Source organism: Sphaerodactylus townsendi, linkage group LG03 (genome assembly GCF_021028975.2).
Source record: "Sphaerodactylus townsendi isolate TG3544 linkage group LG03, MPM_Stown_v2.3, whole genome shotgun sequence".
In the NCBI taxonomy this organism is placed as follows: domain Eukaryota; kingdom Metazoa; phylum Chordata; class Lepidosauria; order Squamata; family Sphaerodactylidae; genus Sphaerodactylus; species Sphaerodactylus townsendi.
The window spans coordinates 18763573-18781965 of record NC_059427.1 but is presented as its reverse complement, the minus strand read 5'-3'; the positions used below and the strand labels follow the sequence as shown (position 1 = coordinate 18781965).

At 46.2% G+C, this 18393-nt stretch overlaps 1 protein-coding gene across 2 annotated transcripts in view; it reads right to left on the bottom strand.

The window, feature by feature from the left end:
* The window catches only part of LOC125428095 (suppressor APC domain-containing protein 2-like), a 33389-nt gene extending 16534 nt beyond the window's left edge, over nucleotides 1–16855 (bottom strand). For both annotated transcript variants that reach the window (XM_048487715.1, XM_048487716.1), the window contains exons 1-2: nucleotides 16068–16855; nucleotides 1868–2004 (exon numbers count right to left, since the gene is read on the bottom strand). In XM_048487715.1, the coding sequence (XP_048343672.1) occupies nucleotides 1868–2004; nucleotides 16068–16494 (564 nt within the window). In that variant the 5' untranslated portion in view covers nucleotides 16495–16855. The remainder of the gene's footprint in view (nucleotides 1–1867; nucleotides 2005–16067) is intronic.
* Between the last annotated feature and the right edge of the window lie 1538 nt (nucleotides 16856–18393).

Here is an 18393-nt window from a genome sequence, read left to right as displayed (position 1 = left end):
CATAAGGAGACCATGAAGCTGGACAAATAGGGATGGCCAGGAGTCTGGAAACAGACATATGGAGGGGGTGGGCTGGCGATACAGATGCCATGATGTCACTTCTGGGAAAACCAGGAAGTGAGGTAGCCTTAGGAATTGCCGTTATGGTAAAACCATAGAATTTCCAGCAAGTCCTAGAATCTCCCAAGGTCACTTCCAGGTGTTCCCCAGAAGTGATGCCACAGTGCACACGACACCTTGGAGTGACCTGGACAAATTGTGATGGATGTTTACGCAAAGTCTAGTTTGGGTTAAGGTGATGGGGAAAGGTCCCATAAGGAATTTTTGCAGCATCTGTGCTCATGGTTCAAAGAAAACCAAAGCAAATAAAACACCTCAACTTTGTGGTGCAAACATAGCCTGAAGCAAAGGAGAATCAAAAGATAACTGGAGCCCAAGGCTGCAGAATGTAAATTAATTTTATAGGACTGATTAGAGTTTCAGGAAGCTTGCATAAAATTATGAACATGTCTGTTACTCGGAAGTATCTCCCATTTGCAATGAGAGTGCAAACTAAACAGGGCAAGGAAACTAAGTTGGTTTGGGCTGGTATGGGGCACTACTACTAGTAAGAAAACAGCCAGAGTGAGAAGAACATAAGAATATAAGAGCCATGCTGGATCAGACCAGTGGTCCATTTAGTCCAGAATCCTGTCTCACACAGTTGGCAACCCACTGAACTTCCTTCCATGAAAAAGACGCTGGCAGCATCCTACCACCCATGTATGTACAGCAGGCACACACTTCTCACCTATCATTCCTTCTTGTTTTTCTGTAACAATTGCATAATTGTTATTGTTATTGGGCATATATAGCACTGTAGTTTTAATTTTTGTATGGTTTTTATTTTAAAATGTTTTTAATGAATTGTTATTGATTTTGTTGTAACTCACCCTGAGCCCTGCAGGATATTCTTGGGGTTGAAGGATCCATGCAGATGAACCCCATGAGGTTGAAACGTGGAGGACATGAGACCCCTTTCCTCTTGTGGCAATTTCATCTCTTTCTCACTTGGTCTCCTCCAGTCTATAACTCTGAGAATTATCTTTCCAGAGGTCAGAAACAGCCGAAAAAACCAGAAAGGATGGCAAGAAAATGAGGCACTCGCTGCAGAGTTGCAGGATATTGGATAGTATGACTAAGGAATATAAGTTACTCAGAGGTGGGATCCAGCAGGTTCTCACCAGTTCCCGAGAGTGGGTTACTAATTATTTGTGTGTGCCGAGAGGGGGTTACTAATTGGGTCTGCTTTTCCGTTAGAAATTCCATTAAGTCAAAAAATCATAAAGTCCTGTTGTTTCCTATGTGGCTGGTTAGCGAAGGGAGAAAACGGGATAATTCTCCCTGTTGGGCTGTTTTAAAAACATGTTTTAGAAATATGGTAAAGTTCCTTGTTTAAGGAAAGTATCCTTCTTTTGATTTCTAGAAACAAAATTAAGTATTTGAAAGTATTAAGTATTTGACAGGCAGTCAATTAGAGGAGAAGTAGTTTCTGTTGGCAGTAGACGATAGGACTTGCTATAATGAGTTTAAATTATGGACAGAAAGATACCAGCTGGAAATTAGGAACTTTTTTTTAGAGTAAGAGTTTTTTACAGTAACAGAGAAATTATTAATGCCCCGCCCCCGGAATGCCTGGTCACGCCCCCATCATGCCCCGCCCAGTCCCATTGGCGCTACGCCACTGTTTGAATCCCACCACCATGGGAACCTGTTACTAACATTTTTGGATCCCACCACTGTCATCTCTATGATAAGAGCCCCTGGATTGGACAGAATACTTTGGCAACATGTTCATCTTTAGAGACATATCCTAAAAACCACTCACCACATCATATTCCAAGGCATTGGAAATGGTATGTCTGCGTGGCTCCTTGGGAATCCGAATGCCCCGATGTCGTCCAGCTTGGCAGAGAGAGCTGTTGATACTACGGGACCGAGTGACTCCTTTTCCACTGGATTCTCCTGCAGAAAAAAACCCCAGAAGCACACAGTTGTATTTTTATATATATTTATCATGCTTGTAAAAATCTTTTCTCACAGGATTTTTTTAAAAAATTAAGAACATATTCATTAGCAGATTAGGACTAAGTCCAAGGCACAGATACTTTAAAACAAAAAATCCAAACGAGGGATCTACTACATTCGTTATCAAAAGATTTTTGTTCCCTGTCAGCTAGGAGGCCTCACCCTTCCCTAAATAGACACCTTTTGATGTCCCTCCAAAATGACAACAATAACTAATGGAAGTTGCCCGTGAATATACTGTACAGACATTAAATGAAAGTCTAGTGCCAGTCCAACTAGAAGATTTTCTAACTTTACAGGAAGCGTAGTTACCTACTGAGTCTAATAATCCATCTCCAAAATCAAGTGAGCCATATAATTGTTCCACCCGGCTTTTGGTGGGGCTGGCCGCGGATCCACTGCCCCCCAGTGAGGCTGCCATATTCCATCTTGGCAGGGCCATGACTTCCATCTTGGGCTTGGCCCTTCCCCTCCCGGCTTTTAGATCAGGCGCCTGATTTTATTTATTTCTTTTTTTAAAATTCTGATGTATCTGTTGCTGCTGAAATATTTGTTGTTGCTGTAATTGTGTCATTTTATTGGGTTAACTTATATTTATGTTTTTATGTAACTGTTATTGAGTATAGTTATGACTGTGAGCCGCCTCAAGCCCTTTGGGGGTGAGACGGCCTATAAAATCCAATGAATGAATGAATGAATGAATGAATGAATGAGATGAGATGAGATGAGATGAGATGAGATGAGATGAGATGAGATGAGATGAGATGAGATGAGATGAGATGAGATGAGATGAATGGGCTGAGGGCCATTGAAGAAAATATGGCAAATATAATTCTACAGTATAGAGATGTGAAAGATTCCATCTCAAGAAACCAGTGAAGGGCATCGTGCGGCACAGACTCCCCAAGAATCAGAAATGATGGACAGGGAAAAGGAGGCTGACCTGGAAGCCCAAATGGAAGAACTTTCTTGTCCTGTGTAGTGGAATGAGTGCCCAAGGCCATAAAGGGTCATCAGCGAGTCACTGGATGAGCGAGTCACCCATGATGAGCCCCACTTGAACATAATAAGGACTAAAACAGCAATGCTAACTGAAAAATTTCAAACTTAGCTCCGAGCCCGAGAGGGGAGGAGCAGAATAGAAATCTAATAAAATGGACCTTTTCCCAGAGGCGTAGCTCCAAGGGACCGTGGGTGTGATGCACCAGGGGGGAGCCTCTGTGCGGGTGTGGTGAGGGCATTCCGGGGCGTGGCAGGGCATTCCGGGGTGGGAGGAGGCATTCCAGGGCTGGGGCAGATGGGGGCGTGGCAGGGGTGGAGGATGCACCAATGCACCGGACGCTTCCCCCCTTGCTACACCTCTGCCTTTTCCCTTCTGAATGATCAAAGTTTTAAAGCATACTACATGCAAATCCTCCATGACTGTTCCAACTACTACACAGCTGCCCATAAAAAATGCTGTAAAATGTTCAGGTGCGTGTTGGGTACATTTGATTAATATAGCAGAGTTTGCCCAGTCGTGGAAGCGTGATACTGAGTGCAGTAAAATCGGTCCTCCAAAAGTAAATTACAAAAACGTATATTCACTGGTATTCAAGTAGATTTTGTTCACGTTGTTGCAGTTGAAAGAAAGATAGAAGTCCTAATCTAAGGAATACACTTCCTTATACAAATAGCCAGCTAATCTGACATCACGAAATATTTGCTACAGACTGACTCCACGCACGTCTGTGTGGAAAAGCATGAAATATTTGCTACAGAGAGTTTTGGACAAGCGTCTGACTCCGTGCAGGTCCATGTAGAAAGCGATACAAAGAACAACGGCTACTAAGAGAGAAAGACGAGGGGTCAGGGAGCAGCTCCCAGATGCAGACAAAGAGAGGAACATCCTACCAAGAGATAACAGATTTAGCACCCCTCAATCTCCAGGCGTGCTGAGTTGCTCTCACTCCAACAGCGAGGACTATAGCAGTGGTGGCGAACCTTTGGCACTCCAGATGTTATGGACTACAATTCCCCTCAGCCCCTTCCAGCATGGCCAATTGGCCATGCTGGCAGGGGCTGATGGGAATTGTAGTCCATAACATCTGGAGTGCCAAAGGTTCGCCACCACGGGACTATAGCTACCCTCGCTAAGTTCTGTGGAGTAAAAGTGGAAGGTATTTTTCTCCAGGTCTTTTGTGCTGCATTTATGGAAGGCCTCAGATCTCCTCATCCGACCAGAACAGCTGTTGGGTTTTCTACAGGCCTCGCTTCAGTGCTGATATGCTTTTGCAAAGGAGTTGGGCGCACAAAATGTCCACAGATGAAGCTTTTCCTTGACACAGAGAAAGCGCACCTGCTTCGTTGTCGACTGCGGGGCGCCTTTTGCCGTTTATACGGTTAAAGGCATGGCAGCAAGGTCAGTCGCAGGGCGAGAACCGTGATTGCCCCAGAAACGTCCGGTTCCCCCGTTTCCATAGATTTCTACCCGGCCGCATTCACACTGCTGTAATTAAAGTCACTAATTACAGGCCCTCATTGATTAACTGAGCCAGGCCTGGCTTGGGTTCAGTGGGATTGATTGCCCCTGCCGATGTCCTCGAGACAGAATTAATGAGGGACCGACTGCACACGATGAAAGGAAACGAAGGACCCCGGGGGACTCCCCCTCTGGTCTGTGCTGCTGAATCCTGATCTCTGACTCCATCGCGCCAACTCCAATGTGATACTCCTCACTGACAGTAACCAGATTCAAAGAAGGATGTGGGTTCGTGAACTTTACAGTTGGGCAGCGTAGGGAATTGCAGTTGGAGAGTTCATCAAGCAAGGGTGGAAAAGGCTCAGTTGGCCAACTATCTATCTATCTATCTATCTATCTATCTATCTATCTATCTATCTATCTATCTATCTATCTATCTATCTATCTATCTATCTATCTATCTATCTATCTATCTATCTATCTATCTATCTATCTATCTATCTATCTATCTATCTATCTATCTATTTCTTCGATTTTTATACCGCCCGATCCCCAGGGGGCTCCGGGCGGTGAACAACACAGTTCAACATCAAACAGGAGCAAGTCATACACAAAAATATAAATACATAGGCTCCATCTCATAATCATCAATAAAACAACCCTAAAACTCATAAAACAGCGAATAACAATTAATACATAAAATTTCTTCCTCATGATTGGAAGAACAGGTATGACCAGCGTATAACCACACCTGTCATCTAGTCATGGCCCAGCTACCCTGGGGGGAGGGGCAGGGAAGGGGAAAACGGGGAGGGAGGGGGCCTGTCCTCCGGTTGAGGACCACCCACCCTGGGGCAAGGAGAGGGAGGGGGAGGGCCCCATCATCTGGTCATGGCCTGGGGAGGAGGGTCGGGTAGGGGTAGGGGGGAAAGGTAGGGAAGGGGCAGGGGGTCCGTCATCTGGTTGTGACCCACCCACCCTGGGGAGGAGGGGGAAGGAGGAGTCGGGGAAAGGAGGTCCATCATCTGGTCATGACCCACCCATCCTGGGGGAGGGGGTGGGCCACGATCAGTTGACACTGTGATGAGCAGTCAGAATTTCAGATTAGGGTCTGGAAGATTCAGGATTGAATTCTCACTCTCTACCATGGAAGCTTATTGGATGACTACGCCCAGTCACACCCTCTCTGTGTAACCTACCTCACAGGGTTGTTGTTGATTATGATAAAACAGAACTACATGTTCACTCCAGTCATTTTTAGAAGCCCTGCTTCGGTTACCCTCGCCATTAGAAGCTAGACAGATTCTGACCCAAGACAGGGCTTTCTCAGTCATGGCACCAAAACCAGAGGTGGGATCCAGCAGGTTCTCACCAGTTCCCGAGAGTGGGTTACTAATTATTTGTGTGTGCCGAGAGGGGGTTACTAACTGGGTCCGCTTTTGCATTAGAAATTCCATTAGGTCCAAGAATCATAAAGTCCTGTTGTTTCCTATGTGGCTGGTTAGCGAAGGTAGAAAACGGGATAATTCTCCCTGTTGGGCTGTTTTAAAAACATGTTTCAGAAATATGATAAAGTTCCTTGTTTAACGAAAGCATCCTTCTTTTGATTTCTAGAAACAAAATTAAGTATTTGAAAGTATGAAGTATTTGACAGGCAGTCAATTAGAGGAGAAGTAGTTGTTTCTGTTGGCAGTAGACGATAGGACTTGCTATAATGAGTTTAAATTATGGACAGAAAGATACCAGCTGGAAATTAGGAACTTTTTTTCTACAGTAAGAGTTTTTTACAGTAACAGAGAAATTATTAATGCCCCGCCCCCGGAATGCCCGGCCATGCCCCCGGAATGCCCCGCCCAGCCCCATTGGCCACTGTTTGAATCCCACCACCATGGGAACCTGTTACTAAAATTTTTGGATCCCACCACTGACCAAAACCAAACAAAAAATATTTCTCCCCAGGGAGATTTGTCTGTGTCCTTCTACTGGTGAATTCCACCCAGTGGAAAGGGAAGGAATTTGACATCTCCAATAGTGGTTATTGGCTCTCCTCTCTAGATCGGGTATTGTTTGCTTATGTGCTTTTGTTGAATTATTTTATCATTTTAAATGTTTTTAATTGTTCAGATGTTTTAAGGTATGCAGCTTTGAAGACCCCGATTGAGCGGAAAGTTGGCGTAACAATCTTTGAAACAAATAAAAGGGAGAATGGCATCATAAGCCACTCTTGGGTTTCAATGGGGAGAAAAGTGGAGTATAAATATCTAATGAAACGTAACTGCCCCAGTCTCTGCTGTAATTCCAAATTCCATGCCTATTTCTGTCCTGCGACGGATATTTAGGAGCGATGGTGATAACTCTCTCCTTCTTTCCCCTTCTTTTTAATTCATGCATCAGTGTAGAATCAGAAATTAAGTGGGGAGTGGAGGAAGCAGAGAGGGCCCAAACTGGAGGTCAACTATAGAGAGAAAGAGGCTATGGGCAGTGCAGAAAAAGGCCAAGAACACTACCCAAATCTCAGCTGATGCACAAAATCTACAGAGGGCAGGAATGTGTGGTGCCAGTCAATAGTCCTGGACTGATTGGCAGCCATCCAGGCAATGAGACAGCTCTGTGCCAACTCAGCAGATGGAGAGATGCCCGTGGCCCTGTGCCAAACACCGAGAGCTGCCAATTCTCCCTGTTCCAGAGATCACAGCTGGGGCAGCAGCAACGGCTGATCCACACACTCTTGTGAGACTTTATTTCCCAACCGGGAACCCTTGGCTGCTTTCTGAACCCTAACTCTACCGCCCGCTATTCCTCCCTCCAAAAATTCCCTCCATTCCAAGCTCACTTGCTTTCCATTCTCCCTGCAATGAATTGATTTTAATCTACTCTTTCATGTTTTGGGGAATTTTCTGTAAGGACTAAATAAGTAAAATGTGAGCCGTGGTATCGCCCTTCTGAGTGCCTCTCAAAAGAAACAGGTGTTTGCCAAATTAAAAACAAATGGCAATTTAATTTAAAAACTGTAAGCATGTTGGACTGGCCCAGCCTTTGGCCAACATGGGCCGAATTTGCCATGCTGGGAGTTGCCTCGGAAATATTTTCAAAGTTTAGTTGCCTCTCCGTCTATAAACTGCATATGATGGGCAACTTTTTCTTCCTAGATAATAGCAAAGCTAGATGGGGATCAGCAGATGTGAAGAAAGATGGTCCTTAGGGCCATTTGGCACGTTTTCCTCACAACCAGGTTGCTGCCGAGAACCATTCTTCATATTTAACTCCTGCATTGCTGTGGTGATGTGTAAAAAAAGTGTTACATGGATCACCTGGACCAGGTGGGTACTTATGTTGCCGATGGACCTGAGGGCCAGTGTGGCGTAGTGATTAAGAACAGTAGACTCCAATCTGGAGAACTTGGTTTGTTTCCCTACTCCTCCACATGAAGCCTGTTGGATGACTATGGGCTAGTCACAGTTCTCTCAGAACTCTTTCAGCCCCACCTACCCCACAAGATGTCTGTTGTGGGGAGGGGAAGAGAAGGTGATTGAAAGCCTCTTTGAGACTCCTTAATCAGAACATAAGAACTTGCCTGCTGGATCAGACCAGAATCTATCTAGTCCAGCACTCTGCTACTCACAGTGGCCCACCAGGTACCTTTGGGAGCTCACATGCAGGATGTGAAAGCAATGGCCTTCTGTGGCTGCTGCTTCTGAGCACCTGGTCTGCTAAGGCATTTGCAATCTGAGATCAAGGAGGATCAAGATTGGTAGCCATAGATCGACTTCTCCTCCATAAATCTGTCCAAGCCCCTTTTAAAGCTATCCAGGTTAGTGGCCATCACCTCCTCCTGTGGCAGCATATTCCAAACACCAATCAGACGTTGCGTGAAGAAGTGTTTCCTTTGATTAGTCCTAATTCTTCCCCCCAGCATTTTCAATGAATGCCCCCTGGTTCTAGTATTGTGAGAAAGAGAGAAAAATTTCTCTCTGTCAACATTTTCTACCCCATGCATAATTTTATAGACTTCAATCATATCCCCCCTCAGACGTCTCCTCTCCAAACTAAAGAGTCCCAAACGCTGCAGCCTCTCCTCATAAGGAAGGTGCTCCAGTCCCTCAATCATCCTCGTTGCCCTTCTCTGCACTTTTTCTATCTCTTCAATATCCTTTTTGAGAGTTTTCTCTGTGTACACAGTGGCGTAGCACCAAGGGGACATGGGGGTGCACGATGCACCAAGCGTGCGCCGGTGCAGGGGCGGGGCGCAAGGCACATGCCTGCCCTGGGCACAGTTTCTCCCAGCTCTGACCCTGTATGTACAACATGCATAAAGGGTCTCTGTTGCTAGTGTGAATTTCCTGCATGATAGGAGAATGGAGACTCCCCGGTGTGTGGCTGCAGGCAAAATCTGTCATGTGTAGGTTTCAATGTAAAACAATCTCTCACTTTGCAGAAGGATCATTTCAGTCACAAATGGTGTAAACAAACAAATACTTTTTTTTCCAGTTGGCAGAATCAGAGGCAGAAAGAACACATTTCAGCATGTCAGGTACTGTGAGGACGGGCGTGGAGACGGAGTGGCACTCCAAAGGCCAGCTCTCTGGCAAAGAAAGATAAGACGTGATAAATGGAATGACAGAGCAACAAATTCAAATATGCCCAAGTCTGCTATGCAAATAAACCGCACACAGGCAAGGAAAACACATGTCACTCATATGGAAGCCAGACACACCTTGGGTGGCCAGGTGCTAACATGAAGATTTGCTTTGTTCCTCGGAATTACCGCCTAAGCAGGAGACCGTTTCCCAGGCCTCCCTTTTTCTGCCTAATCAGCGTCTCACCTGCAGCAGGTCAGGGACGAGGTGGGGTGGAGTTAATGAAAAGTTCAGTGCTGGGGGCAGCTGCAGGTGCTGTTCATGCAGAAAGCTGCGTTATTTTGCAGCCCGTTTGCTTCCGTTCCGCGAGTCGCATTTCCCTCATTCCCGCAGCCGATCATCTGCCTATTCTGGTGGAATTAAGAAAGGGGTGTTGCAGCACCTCAAAGACTGACATAATATATTCCAGCAGAAGCTTTCATGAGTCAGAGCTCACTTCATCAGGTGCACCAGAGTGTGATTCCAACAGGCTGCCGCTACGCGCAACAATTATTTTGGTTAGATATACGAGTTTTAATTATTTATATGCTATTCTGCTTCAGCTGCTTTTAAAACTACATGTATGGAATGGTTTATATATGTTTACTAACTGAAAGGATAGGTTTACATGGAATAAAAACAAATAAATGCTATATTGCTCTGTTACATATTTAGAGTAGTAACTATGCACTTAAGACTATGTCTTGCTCTATGCACCAGAACAAAGAAAATAAGTCAGTGGTGGGATTCAAATAATTTAACAACTGGTTGTTTACAAACACCATTTTAACCGGTTCTGCCGAAGTGGTGCGAACCTGCTGAATCCCACCACTGAAATAAGTTAACTTTTTAACTTCTGATGTACGTGCTCACTAACATTTAAGCAACAGCTAATCAACAGGTCAACTAATTACAATATCACCTCAGCATCCTGTTTACATACAAACAGATGCTAACCTTTTCATGACTGTTTGTGACTGACACTTGTAAATACCAACAGTTTTCGAAGCTACAAAATCTGTGAAGCCTTGCCAGTCGTGACAGTGAACCTACGTAACATCGAATCCACTACACACAAAATAATTTTAAAAGGAAAAAACAGCACGTTCATGTAATTGGCACTGGAAATTGAATTTATTTGTGTACAGCAATGATGGAAATGATGGGCAGCCGCAATGCCAGAGGAGAAAACATATGTGGGAAATGTCAGCAAATGGAGAACAGCCAGAGAATCTATGAAGCGCCAGAAAATGGCGGGCGGCAGAGAAATGAACACAGAGGTACACATTCGGGCGGGAGCAATTAAACGTTTTCTGTTTTTCTGCACAAGCAAGCAGGAAACATTTTGAAAAAGTTTTAGGAAAAAAGATCGCTAGTTTACCTTATCCAAATAAAATGGTTTCAGGTTGAAATAAAATGTTTTCAAAATGTTTTGGGGGGAAAACCATGTGGACCTCCTGCATGAAAAGTTTTATTTTATTTTCTGCCTCAAAATGTTTTATTGGTGTTGTGCGGAAAAGACCAAGGTCAGGACGACAGGGCAGCAGATCAAAATATCAGCAGACAAAAAACACAAGTCAAGGACCAGGAGATAAGAAACAAGCCGAAAGTTCGAGTCGTGGAGCACTCTTCCCTGCCATGGATTGACCTCACCTGCCTGTTCTGGCGTTCTTCATAGCAAGTATGTGAAGATATGTGAGAAACATAATACCATTGCTACACAGCAAGATCCACGGCAAGATTCTACACAGCTGATCCAAAAGGCATTCAAAAATGGCTGCTCTTGGTCGAATCCCCACTACCGTCTTAGCCAGGTTTCAAAACACAAACTAACCAGGTTTGAGGGACGACCTCCCCGGTCGAATCCCCACTACCGTCTTAGCCAGGTTTCAGAACACAAATGACCTCAAACCTGGTTAGTTTGTGTTCTGAAACCTGGCTAAGACGGTAGTGAGGATTCGACCCTTTAGTGCTTCATGACTCAGTTGGAGGGGCTCCACAACCCATCTCACGGCCCTGACCAAGAGCTGAAAAATATGGTTTGGGCTCAAGATACCTGAGGCACAATCTACTGCTCTATGCATCTTTCTGTTCTTTAAGACGTGCCAACAAAACCATGCCCTGACCTGGATAGCCCAGGCTAGTCTCATCAGATCGCAGAAGCTAAGCAGGGTTTGCCCTGGCCAACATTTGGATGGGAGATCTTCAAGAGATACCAGGGTTGTGATATGGAGACAGGCAATGGCAAATGACATCTGAATGTCTCTTGCCTTGAAAACCCTCCAGGGTCACCATAGCTTAATGAGGAGGAGGAGGAGGAGGAGGAGGAGAAGGAGAAGGAGAAGGAGAAGGAGAAGGAGAAGGAGAAGGAGAAGGAGAAGGAGAAGGAGAAGGAGAAGGAGAAGGAGAAGAAGAAGAAGAAGAAGAAGAAGAAGAAGAAGAAGAAGAAGAAGAAGAAGAAGAAGAAGAAGAAGAAGAAGAAGAAGAAGAAGAAGAAGAAGAAGAAGAAGAAGAAGAAGAAGAAGAAGAGTGCCAAACTCTGAATTAGGGTACAAAGCTGCCATTTTCTCCAGAGGAACTAATCTCTGACATCTGCGGGTCAGCTGTAATTCTGAATGATTTCCCGGCCCCACGTGGAGATTGACAACCTTGTATGAAAATCACTCTCTAATTCTGTTCACCTGACCGGCCCCTCTTTGCCCTTTGCCAAACGGCAGGTCGAGAGACTGTGCTCTTCCCCCGATAATCAGATTTCATTAAGCCATGAACCCCTTTTTTGCCGCTAAAGTTTTGATTCTCCGCTTCATGGTGGTTTTTACATCCACATATATATGGGGGTTTTTATATCCACCTACCTCACAGGGTGTTTGTTGTGAGGGGGGAAGGGTAAGGAGTTTGTAAGCCCCTTTGAGTCTCCTATAGGAGAGGAAGGGCGGATATAAATCCAACTCTTCTTCTTCTTCTTCTTCCCACGTTTTAATTGCTATTATTTAACTATTGTGAACTGCTTTTAAAACCTTTTGGGCTTGTGGAGTGGGGAGGGTACATTAAAAACAGATTTTTTTAAAAAAATGAAATCTGAATTCCACGAAAGTGAGCAAAATGAGAGAGAGAGAAAAACAGAAAAAAAGATACATGTGAAGAGACAGAAGAGATAGTCTGGGTGGTTATTTATTCAGTCTAATCCGTCGTCTCCTCCTCCCAGCCTCCATTCTTTGTCCCATTAACCAAAGCTCCTTAGCAGCAGGCAGTTTGGCTCAGAGCAGCCGGCTAAGAGGATTGGTCGTCTCTATGGCTGGGGAGACGGGATCAGGAGCGCTAAACCTCTGGCCGTATGCTGTCTTGACCAAACGGTAGGCTGGGACGGGGCTTTGCCCGAGTGCTTGCAAAGCAGGGGACGGAAAAGTAATCTCAATCCTTGTATATTACTTGCAACGATTTCTCTCTTCATTTATTTCCTGAACAGACTCCTCCATGTGCATATTTACACACCTGTGCGCTTGCACACACAAACACACACACACACCACTAGCGTCGTGTCATGGTTACGAGTGGCATGCTCTAATTTGGAGAACCAAGTTTGATTCCCTCTCGTTCACATGTGTGAGGGGCTCTAATTTGGAGGAGCTGTACATGAAGCTCGCTGGGTGACCTTGGGCCGGTCCCAGTTCTCTCAGAACTCTCTCAGCCCCACCTTCCTCACAAGGGCTCATTCCGCACATGCAGAATAATGCACTTTCAAACTGCTTTCAGTGCTCTTTGAAGCTGTGCGGAATGGCAAAATCCACTTGCAAACAGTTGTGAAAGTGGTTTGAAAACGCATTATTTTGCGTGTGCGGAAGGGGCCAAGAAGGTGTCTGTTGTGGGCAGGGAAATGGAAGGTGATTGTAAGCTGCTTTGAGACTCTTTAAAAGTAGAGAAAAGCGGGGTACAAAAAATTTACACCACAGAATGAGAAGTGCATGGAATTTCCTCTATTCAGAACCTGCGATACCGAACTACATTCTATCCACCAGCATGGCCAATTGGCCATGATGACAGAGGCTGATGGGAATTGTAGTTCCTGAACATCTGGAGAGCCGCAGGTTCCCATACTTCCGTTCGTCCAGGGGTAGGGAACCTGCGGCTCTCCAGATGTTCAGGAACTACAATTCCCATCAGCCCCTACCAGCATGGCCAATTGGCCATGATGACAGAGGCTGATGGGAATTATGGTCCTGAACATCACGATTCTACTGTAAAGCATTTGACTTTGGGCCCCATAACTTCTAATGGCCTCTTCCAAATCACCCAGAAGTGATCTAAATGAGCATATCCCATACCAAGAGGAGAAGAGAATTAAACTTCCCTAGTCAAGAGGCACTTCCATGATGAAAAATAAAAAACCCCAAAAGATTTGACTCAGGTCATTTCCCCACTCATTTCCCATTTCCCCACTAAAAATGATGTCAGTTTCATCCGGCGTGGACGTTTTCAGCGCGGGGATTGTGTTCCCCGGCTTCCCCACTGCCCTGCATCAAAAGGCACCGATTTCAGCAGCGCCAGAAATGACGCGTGCTGAGGGGGCGCAAGAGCGGCAGAGTTGGGGCGGCTGCGTTGTCGCCACCCCTGTAGTGGGGAGTGCCGCTGGACCCGGCTCTACTTGGCAAGAGTTGCGCGCAGCAAATGGTGAGTGGGGAAAGGCCCACCGTTGAAGGATAGGCTTTCTTACTTAAATGTTCCCTCTCACATCAGTTTCCCTGCATGTAGCAAGTTAGCACATCAAGCAGAAAGGAACCTGAGCCTTTTCCTGGTGTGTGTACAAAAAGAGACAGAGAGAGTCTTATAAAGGGAAGCTGTGTGAACACTTGAAGCTGCCTCAAATAAGACCATTGATCCAGCAAGGCTTTCTCAAGCAAGCACCCCAAGATCTCTGGTGGAGACAGTTCATCTTGCCCTTGACCCAATCCTTTTACCAGCAGATGCCAGAGATTCAGGATACCAGGTGCCAGGTGGGAACTGGGAACCCCCAGAATTACAAATATGCTCCCCTTTTTAATATTCCACAGTGAAATAGTTCTCAGAAAGTCACATCACACATAGGATTGACAGCTTATGAACTGGCCTCTCTAGTTAACCCTTTAACATCAGTTTGACCTGCAGCACATACCAAGCGACGTTATGATTTTCCTACATCACCACTATCTTTAAGAGTGCAATGTCAACGTCAGCCCAAATAAACTCAAAAATACACACGTTGTACTCTGGCTGCGTCCAATCTTATATATTGATCTTACATATAATTAAACAACTTAACGCTTCTATTTGTATTTACATTTCCTTATTTCTCTGACAAAGTTCTTAAAGATACAACATACGTCTTCCAACTCTTAGAACTAAACATAAATAATCACTTAGTCCATTCAATTCTTTGTGCAGTTTGATCTGCAGCACATACCAAGCGATGCTATGATTTTCCTACGTGCCATAAAAAAACCTCCAATGTTCATTTCTACACATTAAGCCTCTATTAAAATGGCATTTTTTTTCCTGGCCAGTTGATACCCTGATCCCAATAGACATTCTCAAAGAAGGATAAAATCCCACGTACACAAAATGCTGGGGCAGAGTCATACTAAGGTCTACCGGCTTTTTGAGGTTTCACTCAAATTACCTCTGGGCATCTTGTTTGTGAAGGAATAATGCCAAATGCAAAACAGGAGACTTACGTTTGGTCAACTTTTTGACCAGACTTGCTCCTGTGCCTTTTACGGGGGTTAGATCTGCAGACGATAGCAGGTTTTATTCTGTACTTCTCCATTCCACGAAAATGTCTCCTAATGTATTGTCGAAGGCTTTCACGGCCGGAATCACTGGGGTGCTGTGTGGTTTCCGGGCTGTATGGCTGTGTTCTAGCAGCATTCTCTCCTGACGTTTCGCCTGCATCTGTGGCTGGCATCTTCAGAGGATCTGTGGCTGGCATCTTCAGAGGATCCTCTGAAGATGCCAGCCACAGATGCAGGCGAAACGTCAGGAGAGAATGCTGCTAGAACACGGCCATACAGCCCGGAAACCACACAGCACCCAAATGTCTCCTAATGATTTCTGCAGAGCAAGTGACTATTAAAGACACATCCCAGCTATTTGGCAACAACAGAAGGCTTACAAAACCCGGGGGTCATTTTATCTCTTTCATGCAATGCTGACAAGACCAACTCAGGTTGCCAACCTAGAGGCCGGAGCTCTCCTGGAATTACAGATGATTTCCAAATGACATAAATCTTTTCCCCCTAGAGAAAAGGGCTGTTTAGGAGGGTAGACTCTATGGTGTTATACCTGGCTGCAGTTCCACACTTCCCTAAACCCCACCCTTTCCAGGCCTCACCCGAAATCTCCAGGAATTTTCTGACCAAGAGCTGGCAACCCTGAGACAAATCAAGTTCTGCCACAATGAGGCGGAACTATCCTTTCCATAACCCTCGCACTGATCAGCACAACTACTTGGAGAAACCAGGAAGTTCTCCCTGCAGGCCCCTCATTTCTGTTTCACTTCTACCGGACCCCTTGCCCGTGCCAAAGAACTTCTGGCTCCTGTATCTTGTCTCGCCGAAAGGTAGAAGCTCAATTGTGACCACATACCCTGCTTCTTCCTGTGGAATGCTCCGCTGTGGGCATGGTTCTTCAGGAGTGGAGCATTCCACAGGAGGGGTATTTGGTCACAACTGAGTTTCTATCTTTCAGTGAGACAAGGTATAGTCTCTACATTCAATCGCACTATATCACACTTATTTCCCACAACCAGGCAACGGTGGAATTCTGGCCTTGTGATCCCAACCCACCACAATCACTCCCTTTACATCAAGCCTAGGTCTTCCTGGTGTGTCCCCCCCCCCCATTCCCACCGGTGGCCAGGGGGGTACCTGACCACCTTCCTTGTCACTTACTTATCCGGCTCAAATTCTTCATGGACTGTGACGAACTCCGTCCACTTTCGGCAGGCCGGGCACCGGATCTCTCCCTGGTCTTCTCTTCCTCTTCCTCAGCTCGGAGGAGGGCGATTCTCAATCCGGCCACCAAGCGGGGGAAACTCAAGTAGCCCCCACAGGGCTCGGCCACTTGCTGTAGAGCCTGGAGGACCCCCGCCGGGAGCTGACATCTCTCTTTGTCGCCCTGGGGGGTCACCCCGGAGCCTCCGCAACCCCAGCGGCTTTCGATTTCCGAGAGGTGGACGGTCCCACTCCGTTGATCGTCCAGGATTTCAAAGAGGGTCCGCAGGCTGCGGAGAAAGGGACGTGGCAGGCGGGTGGCCCGAGTCGGAGAGGGGTCCTCTGGGTTGGAGGGGAGGGATGGGGCAGCCAGCACAGAGCTCATTTGAAACAGGCCTACGGGTCCCACTGGATTCCTCGGGATGTGGAGCAGGGAGCTTTGGGAACAGGGATTCTTTGGTGCTTTGGGAGGCCAAAGAAACCAAGGAATGCGCAGCAGAGAGAGCTAGAGACAGGGCCTCAGTGATAGTCTCAGTGCAATGCTGGGGACTGAAAGCCAGAACCTCCGGGTTCCTAAGAGCAGGGAAGTAATTCTGCATCAGTGTGTGTGGGTGTGTGGACACCTGGGTTCTCTGGGAGGCCACCAGCTTGCAGCGGCTTAGCGCAGAAGGTCCAGAAAGCTGGGCGGCAGAGTTTCCCCGTCTCCCTTTCTGCGCTGCCCGGGTCGCTCTGATGTTTTGCTTCGGTCTCTGGCTTGTCAGAGCAGGAATATCTGATTGAGTCAGATTGGCCAAGCTGGTCCAGGAAGGGGGGGGGGAGGTTTGCTGGGGATGGAATCATGTGACCCATCCAGATAATCACCCTGGACGCCAGATGATTAGCGGCTCTGTGTCTAACAAGGTGGCTTCCCCTCTGGGGGAGAAAAGCAGAGATGGAGGAGAAGGCACAGGAGTCAGCTATCCCTGGTGGGACACGGTGAAATCAGAGCCCAGGGTCAGTGGGGGTCATCGTTCTCATTTCATTCTATTGTTCTTCTTTCCTTCTTTGTGGTCCCTCCCCTTTCCCCCCTCACCGAGGTGACAATATTGTCGAAGGACCCCCGAAGGGACGCAAGAATTTGGCAGGTACCTTCAGCAAACGAGGGCCTCATCCTGACCTTTTCTGGTCAAGGAAAGGCAGAAGGAAGCCAAATACACCATTTCCTGCAGCTGAACTGACCCGCGGAACCATTGTTTGTTCTCTTAGGATACTTAAACAACATTGCAGGGAAGGAAGTTTGGAACCAGTGTTGGATAATGTTCTTTCAGTGCGTTCGGCATTGTTTGCGGCTGGATTTTCCTGTGTAAAATGCATACCGGGTTATGCAGGCAGAGGTTAGATTATTTTAGCAGCCTCTCTCCACCTCTGCCTTGTCCAATGTAATTCCAACACAGAGAGAGATAAAGCCGCTGTTTGTAAAATCTGGGAGGCAGACAGGCTACTGGAAAACTGACAGAGGGCAAATAAAAACAAATGGTCCCTTCTCCCACTACAGAATGGTCAAAGCAGATAAAATTGCAAATGAGGGAGGATTTGGGAGCTCCGAACGAACGTGAGAAATCACAGAAGACTGAACTTCTGGAAGCTCTCAGCACCTTTATTTCCAAGTCAAGCCAGCTAGAGTGTTTCCTCCATACAGATCTCCCTTACTGCTATTAGCTCCAGTAGGGGTGCCCGTTTGTGGGAAGCTCACGCAAAACTGGATCCTGTAGATAAGGTCTGGCATAGTGGCTAGTGTCTGACTAGGATCTGGGAGACTCAGGTTCGAATCACTGCTTTGCCATGGAAGCTTGAAGGGTGGCCTTGGGCCAGTCACACTGTCTCCACCTAACCTACCTCACAGGGCTGTTGTGAGAATAAAATGCAGAAAAGAACAACGTAAGACCAGGTGGCAACGCTTGGGTACAAGCACAGAAAATGCCATTGTAGCAAAAAGCTGAAAGAGCCAAGTTATAGCCAGCAATGCATTTCCCACTGAAATAAAGAATTCAGACAGGTGTGAAGGGGTGTGTGTGTGGCTGAATGATAAAGCTGGGTGTGTGGAGAAGTAGTCCCATGTTTGCTTTCACATGTTCTAAATACTGCGTGGATCCATTCAGGCTCCACATTCATAACACACCTGGGTGGACACAAGAAATGAACAAAAAGCTTTATGAGTAGATCCAAAAGAAAAGAAAAGAAAACAATGTCACATTCTTGAACTTGGCACAGATCCACTGAGCACTCAGCAAATGCTGACAAGACC